General features: G+C 37.9%; 2 protein-coding genes across 3 annotated transcripts in view; one reads left to right on the forward strand and one right to left on the reverse strand.

The window, feature by feature from the left end:
* Positions 1 to 20,547, forward strand: part of TMEM117 (transmembrane protein 117) — a 184,830-nt gene that overhangs the window by 17,224 nt on the left and 147,059 nt on the right. For both annotated transcript variants that reach the window (XM_039726858.1, XM_039726857.1), the window contains exon 3: positions 7,923 to 8,055. In XM_039726858.1, the coding sequence (XP_039582792.1) occupies positions 7,923 to 8,055 (133 nt within the window). The remainder of the gene's footprint in view (positions 1 to 7,922; positions 8,056 to 20,547) is intronic.
* On the reverse strand, positions 426 to 6,177 carry LOC120510732 (P2Y purinoceptor 1-like). Its single transcript, XM_039726859.1, has 2 exons — positions 6,108 to 6,177; positions 426 to 1,450 (listed from the first exon to the last, which is right to left on the reverse strand). The coding sequence occupies exons 1-2, from the start codon at positions 6,175 to 6,177 to the stop codon at positions 426 to 428; spliced, it is 1,095 nt and encodes a 364-aa protein (XP_039582793.1).

Genomic DNA, 20,547 nt, shown 5'->3' on the forward strand with positions numbered 1-20,547 from the left:
AGCATTCTGACAGTTATTAATTGCACAATCACAACCACAGCAGCACTTACAAACAGATGAAGAAATAATTAACAGAAACTATAAGGAGGCTCCTCAACACTGCCTGCTCTTAATCTTGTATTTTTCTCTCCCAGAATTAAAGGAACTACTTAGAACTTTTCATAATTTTTTATTCCATGTTGCACATGCATACAGATAGAAGTATTATTTCACAATAAATTAGATTATAACAATATTTACAATGCCAATTCTGTAAAGCTAGGAGCTGCTAGTATTTCTTGTCATGTTAAGTTTTACTCTGCATTTCTGTGTATTCTTGCTTATTTGAGAGATAACTGTACAATATGGGAGACCAAACACGAAATGGGTCTCATGACACAAAGCCAAATGAGCAGCTGGAGATGCAAGTCTGTGTACGCTGGTGTTTAAGTCATTGTTCTCAGGGACAGAGTGATGTCCCTTACCCTTCCTCTCAGACAACAGCAGTACTGGCATTTGGGATGACATTTTATACTTTTAATTCTTTGACAGAATGTCTTATTTGCTATTGTAAAAATGATTGGGTCAAGGCAACTGTTGGTGCTGCAGATGATCTCTGTGACTTTGTAAATGGCGCTTAATGTGCTTATGTTCCCACAGGGTTGTTGGCAATTAATTCTGTAAATTAGTATCACCATCATCATAACATGGTAAGGTATGAAAGAAACAGCAAACACAATCATAGCAGCTGAAATCAGTAACAGAGGCCTAACAAGTCTGTTCCTTCCTTGCTGACGTTTACTGAATTGTAGTAATGCTTTGAGTGTCAACATATAGCATGTAAAGATGACTGTGGCTGGAATTAGGAATCTCAGCAGAAATTTGGAGAGTGTGAATGGCACGGCAAATTGCAATGGTTCTTCAGTGTTATCCAGGTAATTTATGATGTCATGCTGTTTTCTAGCTTCTGCAACTATGTAGTAAATCTCAGGCCCAGATGCAATTGCGATGAAGATCCATACCCCAATAGTGCAAAACACAGCCTTTTCCTTGTCCCACCATGTTAATGAGCTGATGGGATGAACAGCACCTATGTATCTGTCAAAACTGATGAGTGTCAGGAAATACACACTTCCGTAGATATTAATACTAAAAAATAGTCCTATGATCTCATAAAATGTTTGACTGAAATAGATGGCAAACTTCTGGACATTATAATATACTGAAAAAGGTGCCATGAGAGTCCAAGTAAAGTCACACAGTGCTAAATTAAACAGAAATATGGTATTGGTCGTCCATGTCTTCATGCAGTAAACATAGTGTCGTAGTGCAAGTACATTGCCTAGAAATCCTGTTAATAAAGTGAAAAGGCAAACCAGAATCAGCAAATAACAGTACCACTCCAGCTTAGGATTTCTGTTGCAAATGAAAATAATGCATGTACCATTCATCATCTGTCCATGGAGTATGCCTGAAGGGAAAAGAGAGACCAACAGCCTTTAAAATAAAAATAGAGTTGGATGCATTGCATTTGAAATTCAAAAATTATAAGTTAAATTCAGTCTGTTTGAACTGGCAAAAGAATTCAGAACACAGTGTAGTGTAAAAACTCTCTCCTCTATTCGAAAGAAATGTAAACTCCAAGTAGGTAACACAGCTTACTCTACAACACCCCCACAAGCAGATCTTCATGAACTTATATGAGAAGCTTTATGTTCTTTCCTCTCTGCTGTTTACTGTATTGTACAATGGATGTGAGAAAAAAAGTGTGCACTCAAGTGAGAGCAGTGTCCCTTGCCACTAATCTATCTTCGGGAAAAGCAGGGGAGGTGACAGAAGGACAGTAATTGCTCATGCTCATTCCATCATTGCTTTGATTGCCTTGAGCATCCGTATGGGGCCCAGGGGCAAGTTTCATGTGGGCAGCTGTGCACTGAGCTGTGACTGAGATCAGGAAAAATGAGGATGAAATTCTGCTTTTAGTGAAGACCACAGAAACTTTTCAATCTAAAGTGCTAGACAAAGTGCTTTTTGTGACCTTTTTCTTTTATTTTCTTCTGTAAATATTTGTCACAGGATTAAAAGATTGTGCTTTGGTCGGGTTAGAGAATATTATTTTCATCTAAATTTATGGCCTACTTTATATCAATTCACTTTATGGAATATGTGGAATATAGATCTGCAGGGTATTTTTCAAAGCAAGTTTCTAATGCTTATAAAGTTTTATGCTTGACTCTAATGATTTTTTTATTCCTAATAAAACCAAAGGTTGGAATATTCTCAGTCAGTCACCAATTGCAGTTTGTTATGTTTCTAGAAAATTTCCAAACAATGCCAGACTGTGAGGTCTGTTCAATTAGAAGCTTTGTATGAGGATCATCCCAACAGCAATTTATAGATCAGAGTCCACTACAGTGCTTGCTAGGATGACAAAATAAAATTTTCATCAGTACAGGCCACACTTTGAGTGAAAGAAAGGACCTTTTCAGAATGTTATTGATTCATTGAAAATTTTGAAACCTCTTCAACCATTGAGTTGGCAATAGTGGTTTTTTTTTTTTCCTAATGTAATGCTTTGCTTTCATGTCAAGCTTAATACACTAAGACTTTTCCAAATGTATGTTCACATACATGGGTCGAACCGTAACAAACAGAAGCTGCATTGAAGACCTGCTAAATAAAGACTGCATTATTGTGCTTTGCAAATTTATAGTCCACTCAGTTACCTGACAAAAAGCTGGTTTAGACTGTACTCAACAAAATTAGGAAGAAAAGTGGTTTCTCTAGAAGCTCAGCAACAAAGGCAGTCAAATGACTTTCCAGGAAATTATGTAGATAGAAAACCATCTGTTCTACTCACAGTGTATTTCACAGGTGGGAGTGTTTGTTCTATAAATGTATTTTTTTTAAAGTATTGAAGCACTGGACTTTAACCTAAGGTAGCTATACTTTCCTTGCTCCTTAGCCTTTGTGAATATAAATATTACGCCAACTGTGTAATTGTTTTCTTCTGACATTTATAAGATATCCCTGTAAATCCTTTAAAACATGAAAGATAGTTAAGTAATGTTTTCTCATGATATGTCCAATTAAAAGTAGTTTGAATAGGTATAGGAAATTTATATTTTCCTAAAATCCTCTTGGCTAGAGTTTGTGTGTTCTTGGAATTAAATGGCATTTCCTACCTCTCTGCCTTCCTTTTCAGTGAAGTGTACTGCCTTACAAATGGCAGTATAAATATGTCCTAAACTGTCTGCAAAGAGTATGGCCATAGCTGCATGAGGGAATTGGAATGTCAGGTTCCTGATCTTATTAAGCTTCTGGCCAAGGGTAGGTCTAAATGGAGGGAGGCAAACAGCTGTGCCACCTGCTCTGCTTTGCTGCAGGTTGGCCAGATAAAGTCTGCATGTGCAGCCTTGTTAACTTCATCAGGGCAGTCACAGATGATGAAACAAAACCCCCTAGCTCCTTCATCACCTTCAGTCTGCTGGGCTGCACTCAGGGCTGAGCTGTATGAACTTGGTTTTGTAGCTGAAGGGGATGGAGCTGCCCAGCTGTGTAAGGTGCATTTGGAGCTCAGAGAGTCATTAGAAAATATGTCTGTTTGTATAGGCATTTCCCACATGTCTACCTGGGGATTCCTGTTTGAATTTTCTAAAATATTTTTGCTGTCTCCTGTTAATTCTTTGCATTGTAGCAGAGCTTAGAGACCACAAATAAGACTAGGTTCTTGAAGCTGTGCTTTGCAACTGAAGTGAGGGACTTAGAGGGTGGACACAGGGATGCAGGTACAGAGATAAAAGGAACCTTTCCTGAGGTAACTTAATAAGCAAGAGGAAAGCACGAGGGGTTTGACCCCCAGCTTGGTGCTATTCCAGGATCTCCTGGTCTTCCATCAGAAAAATTCAAAGCCTATACAATCACAGATGCAGTCTGACTGCATGCAAGAAGACAGGCAGCATGACCTGCTCTATGCTGAACCCATTGGAGCCGCCCTGATGTCCAGAAGATATGTGCTGTAATATTTTCAGAAGTGACATTTTTTTATATCAGACAATAGCAAGTTTTCTGTCTACTGTCTTAGCACCAACACAATAACTCAAGCTACAGGATATGACTAGATTGTCTTCACAGTTTGAATCCAGAATTTTGCATCTGTATATTAAGCAAACTTTCTTATTCTGAACATTACAGCATTCACTGCTAAGTCCATGTATTCTTAAGCAAAGCCAGCCAGCACACATACACATATTGTATTGGGGCAGAATAAGGAACAGCACCGTGGCATTATAGTGTGCATATGTTTTTTAGTACTGGCTAAAATCAGACTTGCCAAACTTTGATGAAAGTAGAATTGGTTTTCAAGGTTAAAAAATACTTCCCATTTGTTGAGGTTAATTTTTCAGTTGAACAGTTTCAGTCATAGGTGAAGATGACCTCGAGCACTAAGTGGGCAGAAAGAGCAGTCCCTTGATAGGGGGACCCAGAATTGAAGGAATACATGTGATTCAGTGAAGATCTTGGTATTAGAATATTACAAATATGCCCAGGAAATGGTTGAAGTTTATGGTTTCCATCACTCATAATTAAGACAAGCATGCTAAATGCTTGGGTAAGAACTTACTGTTTCTTTTGTTTCTGCTTCTGCAGTTTGAGTGCAACCGTCATATGGGCTGTGGATCTAAATATACTGGAAAAACTTTAGTTTTTCAGAAAGTAACCTGTTTGACTCAATTTTTTTTTATCTGCCTATTGAGTTGTCTTTTCTCTTGGACTGGAAAAAAAATACTGTTTGGTTACTGCCTGGTTTATTCCAGGACCCTAAACGCTGACATCTCTGCTACCCTGTGTTCCCCTAGTACTGCTGATGTGCTCCAAGCATTGTAGCAGATAAAAACACCTGTTTCCAGTAAGAAATTACATTTTGAGGAAACTTCTAGTGGAGCTTGGAAACATTATGATAAGACAATCTTGATTTTTGTATACAGTTAATTCACAGTTTATCACTGGTGGTCGTTCATATGGCATTTAGCTTGCATTTACAAAGGTCCATTAGGCTTAACACATTTATTTGGGTTTTTTTTAACTATATAATTTTTTATGTGTAAATATATCCTAATAACCATGTTCTTCTCTGCATACCTTTGGAGTTTATTTTACATTTTTAACAAGTTCATAATAAGCAACTAATTTTTTCTGAAGTAAAAATAACCCAAACAAACAAAAAACCAAAAAAAGAAAGTCAAGATGAGTCAAAAGGCTATTTTGTGTAATATTACTCCTTATCTACTCTCTTTTCCCCTTGCTACTTTTTTTTTTTGCTATTCTTTATAATAAAAACCCTAATTTTACATTAACGGTTTTATTTTTCTGGAATTACTTTGAGAATTTTGTTGGGCTGTTTCAAATTGTATTTTAATCTACTACAAGTCTATTCCAGTTATTAGATAGGTTTTCCAAATTTCTGACCATTCACACCCCATAATATTTCTGTTGTGTGGGTTTTTAAAGTGTAACCTTTTAGCTCATTTTATAAAAACCAAGCATTATACAGACTCCTAGTTTTTGTTATAAAAACAATAAGCATTATTTGCAATTTTTACTTTAGCAACTTACCTGTTAGGCAATCATCTGATCACCCATTTTTATTTCAACTGAATTGATGTGAAAGGATATATAAAGCAGTGTGAGCATTACGTGGATCACTTAACATATTTTATTTTAAGTGCATTTAGCATGTTATACTTACTGGTACAGTGGGAACAATAAGTAACGTCTGCAACATTTGTATGCAGTTAGGTAAGAAGATTGTGCTAATATTCAATTCCTTTCATTTTTACATATCAGTGTTGTGATTAAGTACTATTTCTTTAATTAAAAAATTATGTTGATGAACCCTGCTTGAGAGTTAATGAAGTCGTAGATGGCAAACACAAGCTACAGTAGAAGGAAAGTTAAAGTGGAAGAATTTGTCTACTGAAGACAGCATTTATGAAAATATTATTTTAAGAATATTATATTTATACATATTAGTAGGTATTAATCAGTGTGTAATAACTAAATAGAAAAAAAAGCATTGCTTTGGAGAGTACAGGTTCAATGAATATTTATTAAATCTTTCCTCTTACCTGTTTTAGAAAAGTTGGAGTTGTCTATTTTACAGAAGTCTAGATTCCAGGCTGTGTTCTTTCTCTCCATTAATCTGGACCTCCTGAAATCACAACTCTATTTTGCGGGTACTGCTTATTATCCAAGGTGTCTCTAGTATTCCATGTGCAATGGCAGCTGTTCAGAGAACAGGTATCACACTGCAAGGGAAATATCTTTTGTCATTAAGCCCCTCCTCTCAGTAAGTCAGGATAATGTACTATTGCCATAGCAGCCTCCACTTGCTCTTTAGGGAAGGACAGACTTGTGGGACATCCTCAGTCTAGCTAGGTGGGGGTCTGTGATGGTTTCCAGCAGTGAAAGCATAGAAGAGAGCAGGGGCTTGGGGCTTGTACATGTGTGTTTGCACTTTCCCTTCCTTCACCTTGCTTCACTCACAGAAATCTTGTTGCTGGCCTACTACTGGACTGGTTTGTGGACCTGTGTTTCTCTTGTCCCACTACAGAGCTTCATTCAGCACCCCCTATACCTACATGTCACTTTTTCTGCCTCATGGCTCCCACATCATTCCAAAGTCTCAGCTTTTTCAAAGAACTCTTATCCTCCAGCTGCTTAATCCAAAGCTCACATCCTACCTCTTCAGCCCATAGCCCATGTCTGCTCCAGGTCCTCAAGTCTTCCTCCCCCAAACTTGCATCTCCATCTTCAGCTGCAAATACTAGTCCTGGACTCTTCCTGTCTGCCTGAATCAGCGTTTCAAATTTTTTGTTATTTTCTCCCACTTTATACCTTCCCTCTGTGTCCAGTTCTAATCAATGCTAAATGTGGACTTGGTAATTCAACAACCAGCTGAGAGAAATTGCCTCCATCCCAGACCATTTCGCATCTCAGTCTGCTATATCACTTCTCTAGACACTTCCTGTCTAGCTCCTCATATTACTTCTGTTCTTGTTTTCACATCTTCTAGCACCAGACTGCTCTGTCTCCTTGGTAGGTGCTGTCCTTCACCTTGCTGCTTGCATTATCCCTTGTCTTCCTTTACCCCTTCTTGGCTTCTGCTGTGGCAATCTCAGCCTTGCAAAAGAAAATTCCCATCTCTTGTGCTGGTGAGGTTTTCAATACTCTAAACATTTCTCTAAAGGCAGAGATGACAGAGAAGAAAAGCTAGCCCAGGAAAAATATGTTTGCGGTAAAAATATCGTAAAGGTTTCACCTAACACCAGTGGCAAGAGTAAGCAGAGCTTCTTTTCCAGTGGCAAGACACACCAGTATTCTTTGAAAAAAGGAGTTCTTTGCAGAATAAAGTATACTATCATATCATACAATTAAAGTGATTAGGCCTAAGAAAAACATACAGTACAAGATTCTACACAGAGTCATAATTTGATTACCAAATTAAATTAGGGAAGCAAATAATATTTGTCAGTGGACATACCTCAAATACTTCACATTGTCTTGGATATGAAAAACTGTCTTGAATATGAAAAAGGAAAATTATGTATGAATCAGTAACCTTTTTAGCACTTGAAATGCATTGTTATGTCCTGTGGTCTTTCTCATCATCTCTTAAAAATACTGATATTAATGAATTATTGTTGCTTTTTTTTCTCCCTTTGGATTGCAAGTAATTTGTAATTTTGTAGCAATGTCTGTTCATACTGAACTACAGAAGGGTAGTTTGTCTGCACGATGCTAAGTACATCCTCCTCACACACAGTGGAATAATTTGCTATAGGAATAAATAGAGTTTAGTAGTTTATTTTGGTTTTATTGCTATGTAAACATGTATTTACTGACTGATTAAAATACACCTTCTCATAATTTTTGTACCATAGGTCAGTTGCTCCGTCTGAAGATGTTTCGAGAGGACCATGGGTCTTGGATGACGATGTTCTTCAGTACCATCCTCTTCCTCTTCATATTTTCTCACATTTATAACCTGTTCCTCATTATGGCAGGAAATATGAGGTAGGTTCCACAGTTTATTTTTGTCTCTTTTGCTCTAGAATATACTTTACTGTAAACTTTTTTATTCCTCTGCTTTCTGAATTTAGGTAGAACAGTAATTTAATTGGTCAATTAGCCCAGAGGATTAATGTATTAGTTATAAAAAATGGAGTCCTAGACTAATGTTAGAAACTGTTAAATCATAGTACTAATGAATATTATGTCTTTTTTTTAAATTTAAAATTATAGCTAAACAAATTTAATTTGAAGTTATGGCTGAGTGGTTTACATTAACCATTACCATTGTGCCTGGGGAGGAAGTTTAGAGTTAAAACTAATTGAAACACCTAAATTTGAGGAAGCTCATGGATATTAAATGGGTAGTATAGTTCTGTTTTGGTTATGCACAATAATATTTGCTGATCCAATTTGTTTAGAATATTCTTAATTTTTTTTTCCCATAAGGCGCTCTGAGAGAGCAAAATTGTATTTGGCTGAGAGATGAACAGCCATCCATTATGTATGGATTTATTTTAAATGGATCTCTTTATATTTTCTGTCTTAAGACCTGCTTTCTCCTATTCAAGATAATAGGAGAAAATTTCATTTTCCTGAAAAAATCTATATTATTAGTCATCTAATATGTACAAAATGAGTTAATTGGACAAGAAACCACAGCAATATTGTTTATGAAAAGCAAGATAGCATCTAAAGACTTCCCAGCAAGGAATAAGAAATCTAAAGAACTTATGAGTTGAAGAACAATGCAAGTAATTAAATTCCTTGCTCCTAGCAGAGTATCAGAGCCATACCAACAGACTGTTGATGAGTAATGGGCTGTGGTGTGGTGTGTTACAGATCTTAAACATGTCAACAAAAATGTGCAGTGTTCAAAGTCCTGTAAACAATGTGACATAAAGCAAAAGGTGAGTAGGAGGCAGACTGCCTGTCACTAAATAAGCATAAGCACAGACCAGCTGGGATAATCATGAGATTGTCTAAATGTATTGGTTTGAGGCAGGCAGGTAAAGCAGCAGACTCATCGACTGTTTTATGAAACAATCACAGTAATGACGTGGCAAATATGAACACTCAATAACAGGTGGGCTAATTAGGGTGAGGAGGCGGGGAGCATTGCAGGTTTCTGGCTTCCCTATTTACATAGTCATACTATAATTGGTATCATGTTAAGATTTATATTTGGTCTTTCTAATGTTCCATAAGCTAAAACCAGCCAGCTGTTAGACAAAGCATTAAGAATCTTGAAAGCCTGACTAATGTCTGGAAATCAGATTTCATTTGTCTGTCCACATTCCTGCTTCCTGTCTCTGTTACAAGCTTCCATTAGCTGCACTGAAGAGATTGTTTGGCCATCAACGTGCACGTCCATGGAAATAGGCACAGCCTAGTACTAAAATAGCTGTGTCAGACAGTGTGCCCTCTTACTTTCTGTGGGGTGAAGCCTCTCCTTTCCTGGAGCTTATGCCCCAGTTCTGGATGTGTTGTGATTCTTCTGGATGGTTCACCATTATGTGCTTATGGAATTTCTTGGCTTTTCTCAAAGTGGGCTGAGGGCTCTTTACAGACATGCTCTCCATTCTGGCCAGAAAGCATATGGAACAGTATCAGTCTCAAACAGAACCTAAATCATCAATAAAACAGAGCTCTTGGATCAGTCCTTTCAAAGCTGGAGTAGAACAATGTGTTTTTGAAAAGAGGGTTTTTACAACAAACGTTATCAAAGCCAACTGCTCCCTGTTGCCCTAATGAAGTGTTTCAAGGAGTGCATTTTTTTTCATGAGTAAATATAATCCTTATGAAAGCTATTTGCTTCATGGTTTGTACTTCTGTGCAAAAGAACAGCTCTGTCTATATCTTTTACCACAGTGCCTTGCTGAAATGATTGTCACCAGAGAGACTGGTTTCCAGGATGAAGGTCAGAGTTTGCCTGCATGAAGGTTATAGTGTTTGTGGAGAGAAACTGACCTTTGAGCCTTTGGGCTCCTAGGAAAAACAGGCATCCCAGATTACACATTGTTCAATACAAGGGCTAAGAAAGCCTTCCTGTCTACAAGACTAAGTGAAAAACATTCTTTCTTTTCTGCCCTTTTTTTTTTGTTGTTGTTTTTTTGTTTTGTTTTCTCCTTGCAATGTCTCTGGATCACCTTTCCCTGGGTTCTGGCACCAGAGGGATTCTGACAAGTTTCTTTATGTCAGATGTTTGGTCTCATCAATGAAAATCCCTTTCTGGCATACAAGTAGTAAAGTCATACATCCTGCATTATGCCAGCATGGATGACTACAGCAAAAGCCCTTTTGAGGGCTTGAGAAACCTGTGATTGAAAGCTCTGTCATATAACCATATCCAAAAAAGGTACATTTTACAGTTGCCAAAATTTGGGAGTTTTTTTTAAAGTATTTTTTAAAGACACTTCACATGTGTCTTAGTGCAGCAAACCTAAAAAAGTGTGAATATATCCCTTAAAAAATGTAGCAGGAGCGACTTGAATTTGCAGGGAAGAGCACAAGCTGAATATTATGTTCAGGTCTGGACCCCTCACTACAGAAAGATGTTGAGGTGCTGGAGCATGGCCAGAGAAGGGCAGTGAGGCTGGTGAAGGGAGTCATAAGAGAAGTGGCTCAGGGTGCTGGGGTTTGTATAGCCTGGAATAAAAGAGGCTTAGGGGAGACTCTGTCACCATCTACAATGACCTGAAAGGAAACTGTAGTGAGGTGGGGTCCATCTCTTCTCCTAGGCATCTACTGACAGGATGAGAGGGAATGGCCTCAAATTGTACCAGGGTGGTGTGTGTTGGATATTACGAAAAAAAAGGTTTCACAGAAAGGGTCGTTGAGCATGAGAACAGACTGTCCAGGATGGTGGTGGAATCACAGTCTCTGCAAATGTTCAAAAGACATGTGTCTCTTGGGGATATGTTTTAGTGGTAAATACGCTGGTTCTCAGTAAACAGTTGGATTTGATGACCATGGAAGCGTTTTCCAGTGTTAATGATTCTATAATTATATGAACAAGTTTCTGGTATTTGAATTACATTGTACAGCTGTCTGCTGGGTGAAAGCATGACTATTTGAAATAAAAATTTTGTGACTGATTAGAATGTGTCTTTTAAAATTTAAAGTCACTATTTGTTTTTCAGTGATGTTTCCTTTTAGGTACTTCATAGTGTAGGGCACTTCACAGTGTAGGGCACTGATCCAGTGAGTGATCACTAGTGTAAGGTCACTGTTCTCGTAGTCAGAACTGAATATCTGGTGACTTCTGTTATATCTGTTATCAAAATACCATTGATACTTTTTTAAAAAGCAAGGGACTTGGGTGTTCATTTATCTTAGGTCATTTAGATTCTTTGAAATTAAGCAGTGATTTTTAGCTGTGTAACAGAAAAGCAACATGGCTTATTGATTAAAGGCTGTATTTGAGACATAAATGAAAGGAGGAAACTTTAACTTTTCTGTATCAAGAAGTGTCTTGCAGCAAGACCACGTGGTGGCAGCAAAGGGCTCAATTTAAGAAGCTAAATCCCCTGAAAGTGTACGGGGATCCTCGCTAGCAAACTTTTTTTCTGTTTTTTTTTCTGAGCCACAAGCAAATTCAGAGCCCTTTATTTATTGTTTCTTTCTTTAAAGGAATTTCAGGTCTGGAAGTGTCCAGGGACTGTCCCGTATTTTTGTTATTTATGTGTGACTTTTGCACCCTTGGCATACTGAGGTATTCCAAGTCTGTACCTACTCACATTGAAGTTTTCCCAGCGGTATTGCTTTAAGTAGAGAATATATCACCAAAAGGAAACTAATTTTCTCCTTTGGAAGCCTGCATCAGTAAATAATGCTTTGATGTTTAACATTGCAACACAGTGATGTACTTTTCATATGATGTCCAAAAATCAAAGCCGTGACTGCTTTTGTCCCAAATGTCAGCTGTCTTGTCCTAGATGAAGAGGTTTTCAATTGTCCAAAGGATGTCCAGGTGCATCATTATTCAACACTGTAAAGTGTTATTGAAATAACAGACTCAAACCTATTTTCTCTTTAGCAGCAAATTGTCACATCACTGTGGCAATAATACAAATTGTTGGGGTTGACTTCTTTGAGTGTTGCATGTGCCAGGAGAGGGTTTGGTGTGAATTTGTTATCTGTGCTGTGAAAAGGTTTTGGTTATTCTTATTAAGCACTTGGAGAGAGCACATATTTTTTGGTGTAGTTTTATCTTCTCTTACTGCTCATTTCTTTTGCAGAAAAAGTTTGACATTTCAATACATTTTACATTGCTTGCAGAAATTCCTTAGGAATAACAATGCAACTTTAGTTTTAGTTAGAGCGATTTAGTGGATTTGGACCCAATTACAATCTGCAGCTGACAAATGCCTGTACAGAGGGCTTGCATTTTGTTTGACAAGCTGACACAAGTAAAAATTTATATATATAAAAGCCACAATAATAGCTTTCTATTAAATACTTTATCCTTATCCAAATTAGTTACCACTCCTTTTCCTTTTTCCCCAAGATACAGATTACTGTGTCCCTGGAAATGGGTATTTACTTAAAGCTTAAAAGCTACATGTTGTTCAGGATTCTGTGCTTTAGTTTGTTTGATTGCTCATTAGAGTCAAGGATTAGTCATCATTAGCATAATTTTAGAACAAGGTTTAGGGACAACAAAGATTTGGTCTGTTTTCCTAACCATGGTTACTATTTTACAGAGCTGTGAGGCCCACAGTGGATCTATGTTAGGTCTCCAGTATACTTTCATAGCTCTGTCTACCTGGCCATATGTTTTGGGGGCTTTATGTTGTTGTATCCTCTGTGTGTATTTGGTGTAGTTGCATATTTATACCGTAGTCATGCTCAATATTTGGCAAAGATTATAGTGTTATACTGTGAGCTTCAGAAAGCTCAAGCTTTTATGAACTGCTGGAAGGAAAGGTTCCAAATCTGTAATGCTGTTCTCAGACATTAATCCTTTGGTGCCATCATTCTTTCTCAAAAAATATGTGGAAAACAGGAGCTCCCTTAGAATATTTGTAGCTTCTAAACAGCAAAAACTGTGACAGGTTTACACTATGTAAAAGTATATAGAGGCAGAAAGTTTATTATTTCTTACTGTATTATGGTTATACAAATTATGAGTGTAAAATACTGCTCTAAGAATGCAGTCTGTAAGAGGTTTACCAGTTAGCCTTTTTATTGCAGGTTGTCCTCCCATCTGGGATCCTAAGGCACAGGTGTCTAGTGGGATCACAGCAGTAATAGAAACTGCATTTTCCAAGTCACTGTGATTGGAAATTGTCTTGAGCCAGGAGTAGTACTTGAAAATCAAAGCAATTGCAAATTCCAAGCTAGTTCATGATGTTTCAACATTTATAGCTAAACTTACCCCCCAAAAAACTTACTTTCTGATCAAAAAGTACCTCTCCATGTGCTAAATCTGCAGACTTCATCAAACGTTTCCTTCTTCTAAGCCAGGAAATGGCAAAGAATGGAAAATGTTTAATTTATGCATAATTACAAGATGATGATTCTGAAAATTCAAACCTTTTAATGACCAAGAAACTCATTCCCCAAACCACACTCTCTGCAGAGAAAGGGCAAAGGAGGTCTTGCACATCACAAAATAGTTGGTATAGAATCACCATAAATCCCAGGGAGGATGGTATCCCAAGACACCAAAGAGCTCTCTCATCCATAGAACTATCCCAGGACTGCCTGCTGGTTGTTGGTATCAAAGGCTGCCAAAACCCCTGTGGCATAATTGGCTCTCTTGTAATGCAGGTCAATCAGGGTGAGAGCAATGTTAATCACTTGGATAGAATGACTGAATTAATAGGAATTTTTGGAGAACACCAAACAGTGAAAAAAAAGTCAGAGCCAAATTATTTTTCTGTAAATTCTTTTAGATAGCTTACAGGCAAAGGCCAAATCACAGAATCTGAAGTGACACATACCAGTTTTAGAAGGAATTCTTTGTCATGGTACAGGAAGACACAGCTTGGGAGTAAAGTACTTGTCATGTGGGCTGGCTGAATTAGTCTCAGGTGTTTAAATAAGAATTATATTTGTAGCACTTTTGTAAACCCCCCTTCCTCTAAGAGCTTTCTAGCTATTGCCCAGAATCAATGACTCTGGTTCCAAGAAGGTTGTCACTGATGAGAGATGCCAGGGGGAAAAACTGCAAGTGCTGAGCGCAGCCAGACCTGTTAGCTATGAGCAGCAAGTACAGAGGATGCTGGAGGCTGCGATGGGAGAAGCATGGGAGAGACAAAGGCATGTCCAGCACCAGAGGGGTCCTGCTAAACCCAAGACAGAGGGACAGTAGCCCTGTGGCTGTGTCCTGGCTGTCCTGTGGTGTTGCCGTGGTGAGACTGATGTGACTGTGGCAATGTCTTAGGACTTTATAGACTTACAGACCCCTTTCCTCCTTTCAAATAAATATCCTTTCCAGTGCTAGGGATAAATGACCAGGTAAACTGATCACAGCACAATGCTGTTAAACCTTATGCAAAAATTAATTGATGGTGCTATTATGAATTTTCTTGTTTCGTACCCTCTGTATTGAATTGATATGTAGACATTGAGAGTGTTTTCCCTTAACCACACTAACCTTGCTGCTGTGGCATTGTCCAGTAGGATTATGTGAAAATGCTCTGCTCCAGCAGCTCTCTTGCCATTTCAGGAGCTATAGCATTGATGCTGTGTTCATTTCTCGTTTTCTTTGCCCATGATACACACGAGTTAGGTTCCCTGAAGACTGAAAAATACTTTTCTCTAGCCCAGATTGTTGAGTTCCAAAGAGAAAAACAGTCTGGGGAACAAGTTAGTGGGTTGCCCTTCATTTGCAGCTCATATGCTGAGGCCATGTGTCTGAGGGTAATATCTCTGTGTAGAAGGTCCAAAGAGACCTCCTGAGGCCTGTTAGGATATAGACCTTTTGGAATGGTCTGAGCAAAGCATAGTTTATTCTTGTATAGGATATAATGTCTTTATGTCATCTCACATTGAACTAGAAATTCTGTAAAGCTGCAGTCTGCACTTGTAAGAGGTTTTTCTTTTGTCAGGGAAACCTAAAATTGAGGTCTATCTTCTGAGACCTACTGCCAATTTCCATTAGCTGAGGAGCTGGTCCATTACTGTATTGTTTGCTTTCAGCTTACAGGAGGACATTGAGATAAACAGTGTTTCAAAAATAGAAATTTAATAATTAAAACTTCCATAAAAATCAGGTTTTTTAAGAAGAAAAGGCTTGACACTTTTTATCCTTCTTCATTTTGGCTGAAAACCCTGAAGATATGAAGCACCTGGAATAGAATATTCTGTAGCCCAGCTGCCACCCTAGTGAGACATTTGCTTGCTGTAGGTACTGCTGCTGTATTCTCCTTTTTGTCATCAGAGCAGAGCTGGGGAGAGGAGCCCACCTGTCCCCAGCACGCCTGCCAGCAGCGAGGTGGGTGGCAGCAGCAGATGGGAGGCAGCCTGTTTCCCAGCCCTGCTGGAGGGCAGGCTGCAGTCGGGATGGAGGCTGCTGAACACGAAAGCCTAGCAGGGAAGGGAAAGAATTGGAAAGTGCAGGAAGAAATGTTGCAGGCATTTGGTCTCCCCGGGCAGCTGGTGCCATTCCGAGGGATTTGGCCCACGTGGTGCTTTGAGCTCCCACGGGTAACACAGGATGGTGGGCTCTGCCCTTCCCACACTCCTGGGTACATCAACTAGCTTCTGTTTGTGCCCACTGCTTGTGTGAATTAAATTGAGCATTTGAGGTAATTCTTGCCAGATTATGGCCCTAATGCCATAATGCCATTAGTTAACCTGCTCTTGCTAGAGAGGGCAATTTGAAGTATCTCTTTTTTTCACTGGTTAGTAGTACAGAGGATAATGGAAGGAAATAGAAAAACAGGTTTGCTTTCTGAAATGTGAATTGAGCTTTTTTTAAAACAGTTGAGATTGCAGTCCCTCCCGAAAGTACATGCATTTGTATGACAGATTTTATTGTCATCTTGAAAAATCACTGCACAGACATTTTTATAGAAATGTCTGAATTTAGCAAGTGTTAATGCATGTCTCTCTATTGCTTTATCTGATGGTGAAACCATCAATCACCCTAAAAACACAACTGTAACAAAAATAAGTAGTCAATTTAAAAAATATTTACCTGCACTTCTCAGCAATCGCCTGGTTTCTAGGTCTTCTTAAAGAGAATCTCTAAGTGTGATGTAAATAAAACAGTGCTTCAGTAATTAACCCACATGGTTAATGCAGGGGTTTTTTTAAAGCAGGGTATCACTTGTAGGTGACACCTCTTCATTAATATGTTCATACCTCTACAAATCAGCAGACTAAGAAATGTACTTGTACATAGAACGTGATAAATGTTTGATGTCAATTAAAAATGGACTACCTCTTTTCCAAACTAGAATATGTGGTAGGATTTTTTAATCAAAGTCTTCTGAGTTTTTTTTCACCTTCTGCATTTTTTTTTCACCTAGGCCTATGGATTCTAACATTTTGTTTGCAAAAAGGAACTACAAACAGTTTTTGAGTTTCTAGAAAACCCTCAGGTATATTCCAGTGAGAGAAAAAAAGGTTAAAAATATCCAAGTGTTTTAATCTCCACAAATGACATGGACAGATTTGAAATAGTTACCAGATTGTAAAGGGCACAAATTAAGGTGGTAGAGCAGTACTGTATCTCATTCCTGCTACTTGCATTATTTTATATGAAGCTTTCCGAAGTTAATCTAAAATGAAACTAGCAGTATTTTCAATATGGAATTGGACATGACAATATGCACAGTGTGGAGGAACCTCCATACTAGGCCTCCAGCAAGAAAGAAGGCAGCAAATTTGTGGAGGGATGAGAAATTTTCAAGATTTGATAAAGAAATTTTAATCTACAAAAGTACTCAGGACCTTAAAGGCTTTCTTACTTTATTTATTTTTTTTCCAGTTGATTAGTCAGATTGCTGTTTTTTTCTTGCTGTGAGTCTTTGTGCCAAATCTTGAGTTCTTTAATCGGAATATGCACTAGATGATCCAGGAATTTTTTGCTTTCTACTAGCTGCAGCCCTCCACTTTCTTTTGCATGTGAACAAGCAATAGTCTTAGAATGTCTTCAGTGTTTTTCACAGTATTACACATTTTGAGCATTTCCCTACTACACTTATCTATAGGTTTTGAAGTAAATGGTTTTATTTGCTGTGTAGTAACAGTGTACAAAGTTTTGAGGCAGGAATTACTCCCATCCTTTTATTTACTTATTTATTTGTGGCAGAACTGCTTATTCTGTAGTTTCAGCACCCAAAGGAACTTCATATTCAAATAAGTAGCCAAAGCACCAGTTACAGCAATTGAAGCAGATATTTTCAATAAAACATTGAATACTTACGGTAAAAATTTAACAAGCAGTCTAAAATTCAAGAATTCAAAAATAATTTGGAATAATATACAGATAACTACTTATGGTAGTACCAGATGGCAGAAAAAAATTGCTAAATTGAAGAGCTTTTTTAATAACTAATGTGCCAAAAGCTTTCTCCATGCTATCATTCTTCAATTAAATTTAGTAGTAAAGCTTTAAAATTGGTGTGAAAGTTTCAGTATTATTTAGACAAAATGCAGTTACATAAATTCCTGTCCATTCTGTAGTAATATTCTGTGAAAGAATGAATAGGCAGTATATTTTAGTATGTGTTTGTTTGTGAATTGGCACCTGTGTGTGCATGTACATATATGTAGAATCATAGAAATTGTGATCTGTTGCTGTTTCTGAAAAAAATGAAAAGATACTCTTTTAATTCTATAGGCATATAGCTTTCCTTAAATGCATCACTGGCTGCAGTTATTTAAAAAAAATTCTCTTTTTTTAAAGTAAGTAAAACTTTTAATGCAATTCACCATTTTAGGCATGAAAGAACTTTAAAATAGCTGAGTGCAAGAATTCTAAATTTGCAAGCTGAAGTGTCACGCATATAGGCATGCAAAAAGTTAATGTAACTTAGGATACAAACATTTTCCAATCCAAAGATGTCTTACAGAAAATCTCTAAGTACAGGTTAACAATGTTTTGCCACTTACCAAAGTTCACCTAGGAAAGCATCGGATAGGAATTTATTTTTAGAGACATTTTTGCTGTAAGAGAATCAGCACGACTGTGGTGGAGAGCACTGCTGGTTGTAAAAATTATAATGAAACATTGAAAATGACACAGTTAGAACCTATCTAAATGGAACCAACCTGTAAAATGAATTGTGATAAAATGACCTTCAGTGACACATGCTCTGAAAAGCAGAGTCAAGATGCACAATGGGTTCTGCTTCTTCCAGGTGACCCATTGTAATACCTCAAGTCTATCTAACACATAATAGTAACTGAGAACACAAATTGGTGCTAGGTAATAGCAGCATTTGACATGTCCAATTAGTCCTACAAAGATGAATAAATGAGAATAGACTCAAAAAAACCTTTTCCTAGCCTTGAAATGCTTGTGAGGACAAGAAGGGAATATTCCTTTAGTACTCTGCAGTAGCAGGAGGGTGATGCCGTGCTCTGTGTGAAGTACAGTGAGGGACCTTGCAGAGGGCTTTTGTTTCTGTCCCAGAGGAGTGAAGGCTGGTCCTGTGTGCACTCCCTGGGTGACAAGTCCACCCTGGAGCAGTGTGACAGCAGAGGCAGAAACCTGCAGTTGTGACTGTGACACCAGTTATGAGTGACCTGTGTGTGCTGTGCTTCCTGGGCTTAGTACTGAGGCTTGCAAGAGTGGCTTGGGAACTAAGAAAAAACAACAACAACAACAGAGAAAAGCCAGATTAGAGGCTTCTGAAACATATCACAAAAGCCTGAAATTTTTCAGAGCTGAAAATACTCTTCTTAATCTCTGGACATATTTCATCATATAGCACTTGGGGTCACAAAGATATTTGCTAGTCTTCTTCAAAATAGTTTTCTCACAACATTTGCCTACTAGAAGTATTTCACACTGAAATGATTTCCATATATGCATACAATAAGGTGAATGGAGTTAGGATAGGAAAAATGGAGAAAAAATGCCCCTGCCAGTATGGGGACACCAAAATTCAATAAGATGGAGCATAACACCATCACAAGCCATCCACCTATGATCAGTTCTTGTGACTCAGAAATTCTGATCTTTTTAGATATTTCAGTTTTGGACTTTTTCAAGTAAGAACTGTCTAACTGCTGAAGGAACTGTAGACTAAATGCTCAGTTCTCATGTTGGTAGGGTTGAGGAAAACCTTGGTTTTAAATCTATTGCTGAAAGCATCCCTGAGACAGGGTTTACCCCAGGGTATTTTCACACAGTAGATGTTAAGATCCAGGTTCTCATAGTTTTGTTTTGTCATATGTTGCAGCTCCATAAATGCAACATAAGCATTAAATGAGCAGAGTGCACACAGTGTCAGAGATATGTCTTGAATTTTGTAGCTCTGAACATTGCAAAGAATTGAATGTTCTCATCTGGTTGTACTAGTTGCAGCTGTTTTTCATTTAAAATGAGAACAGAGTGAAAATGGCTATCAAAGAAAATTGTTTACCACACTGTTATTCTCAGGACTTATACATTAAAATTATAGTAGGCTGGGGTAGAAATTTGAAATGTTTTTAGGACCTCTGTGATGCTTGACCTAAGTTTTCCAATTTCACCCCTTCTTCTCACCTTTCCTGGAAAAAGAAAGCCAAGGAAGGAACTTTGTTGTGTCAGACTTCAGGATTGCAGGGGGATTGGGAGCACACTGTTTAAGATGATTCATCGCAAAATAGTTTAAATAGATCATTATTTTGTGAAGGTCTGCAATTTCCTGGTGTTTTTTTGAAACAAAAGTGACTATGGTTAAAAAATTCCTGTATGTAAGTCATCTTGTCCATTAAAGGTTAAGAAAGAAGCTGGGTGCATCTTGTTACAGAGAAAAAAGTTGTGAAGGAGCATTTAAGACACTGAGTACATCAGGTTTTAGTTGAATCAGGTTTTAGTATGATTTAAGAGGTCTGAAGTGGCAAAGTGTAGTCTCAAGAGAAGGAAGAAGGAAGAGAATATTAAGTGTCCATCAGGGAGTGTTTCTGGAAGACACAGCCTTTGAAAAGGCACCCAGTTCCCTAAGCCAGCTAGATTAGAAAAATACATGATGAACTGCCTCTTACCTGTTTGCAGCTGACTGCTGGCATCTGAGAAGGGAGCCTGCCTTCATTCTCTTATCTACCAGCCCACTTTTCCAGGTGTGCCCAAATGTGCTGCTCTTTACTGGTGCTTCCAATTCAAAACAAACAGCATGGATTGCACACAGAAGTAAAAAGCAGTGAAAGGTAGAAACCCATTCTTTCTGTTGGGTTTTTTGGGTCCCAATGAAAATTTCAAATCAGTTTCTATTTTCTTCAGACTGGTTTTCAGGCTGGGAAATTCAATAAGAAAAATACATTTTGTTCATTGCATGTTAGAGAAAGGTTTTTTGGGAGTGGGGTGGGTGGGTCGTCATGAAAAGGAAAACT

The sequence above is a fragment of the Passer montanus genome, unplaced genomic scaffold (genome assembly GCF_014805655.1).
Source record: "Passer montanus isolate IOZ18808 unplaced genomic scaffold, ASM1480565v1 scaffold6, whole genome shotgun sequence".
NCBI classification, from domain to species: Eukaryota; Metazoa; Chordata; class Aves; order Passeriformes; family Passeridae; genus Passer; species Passer montanus.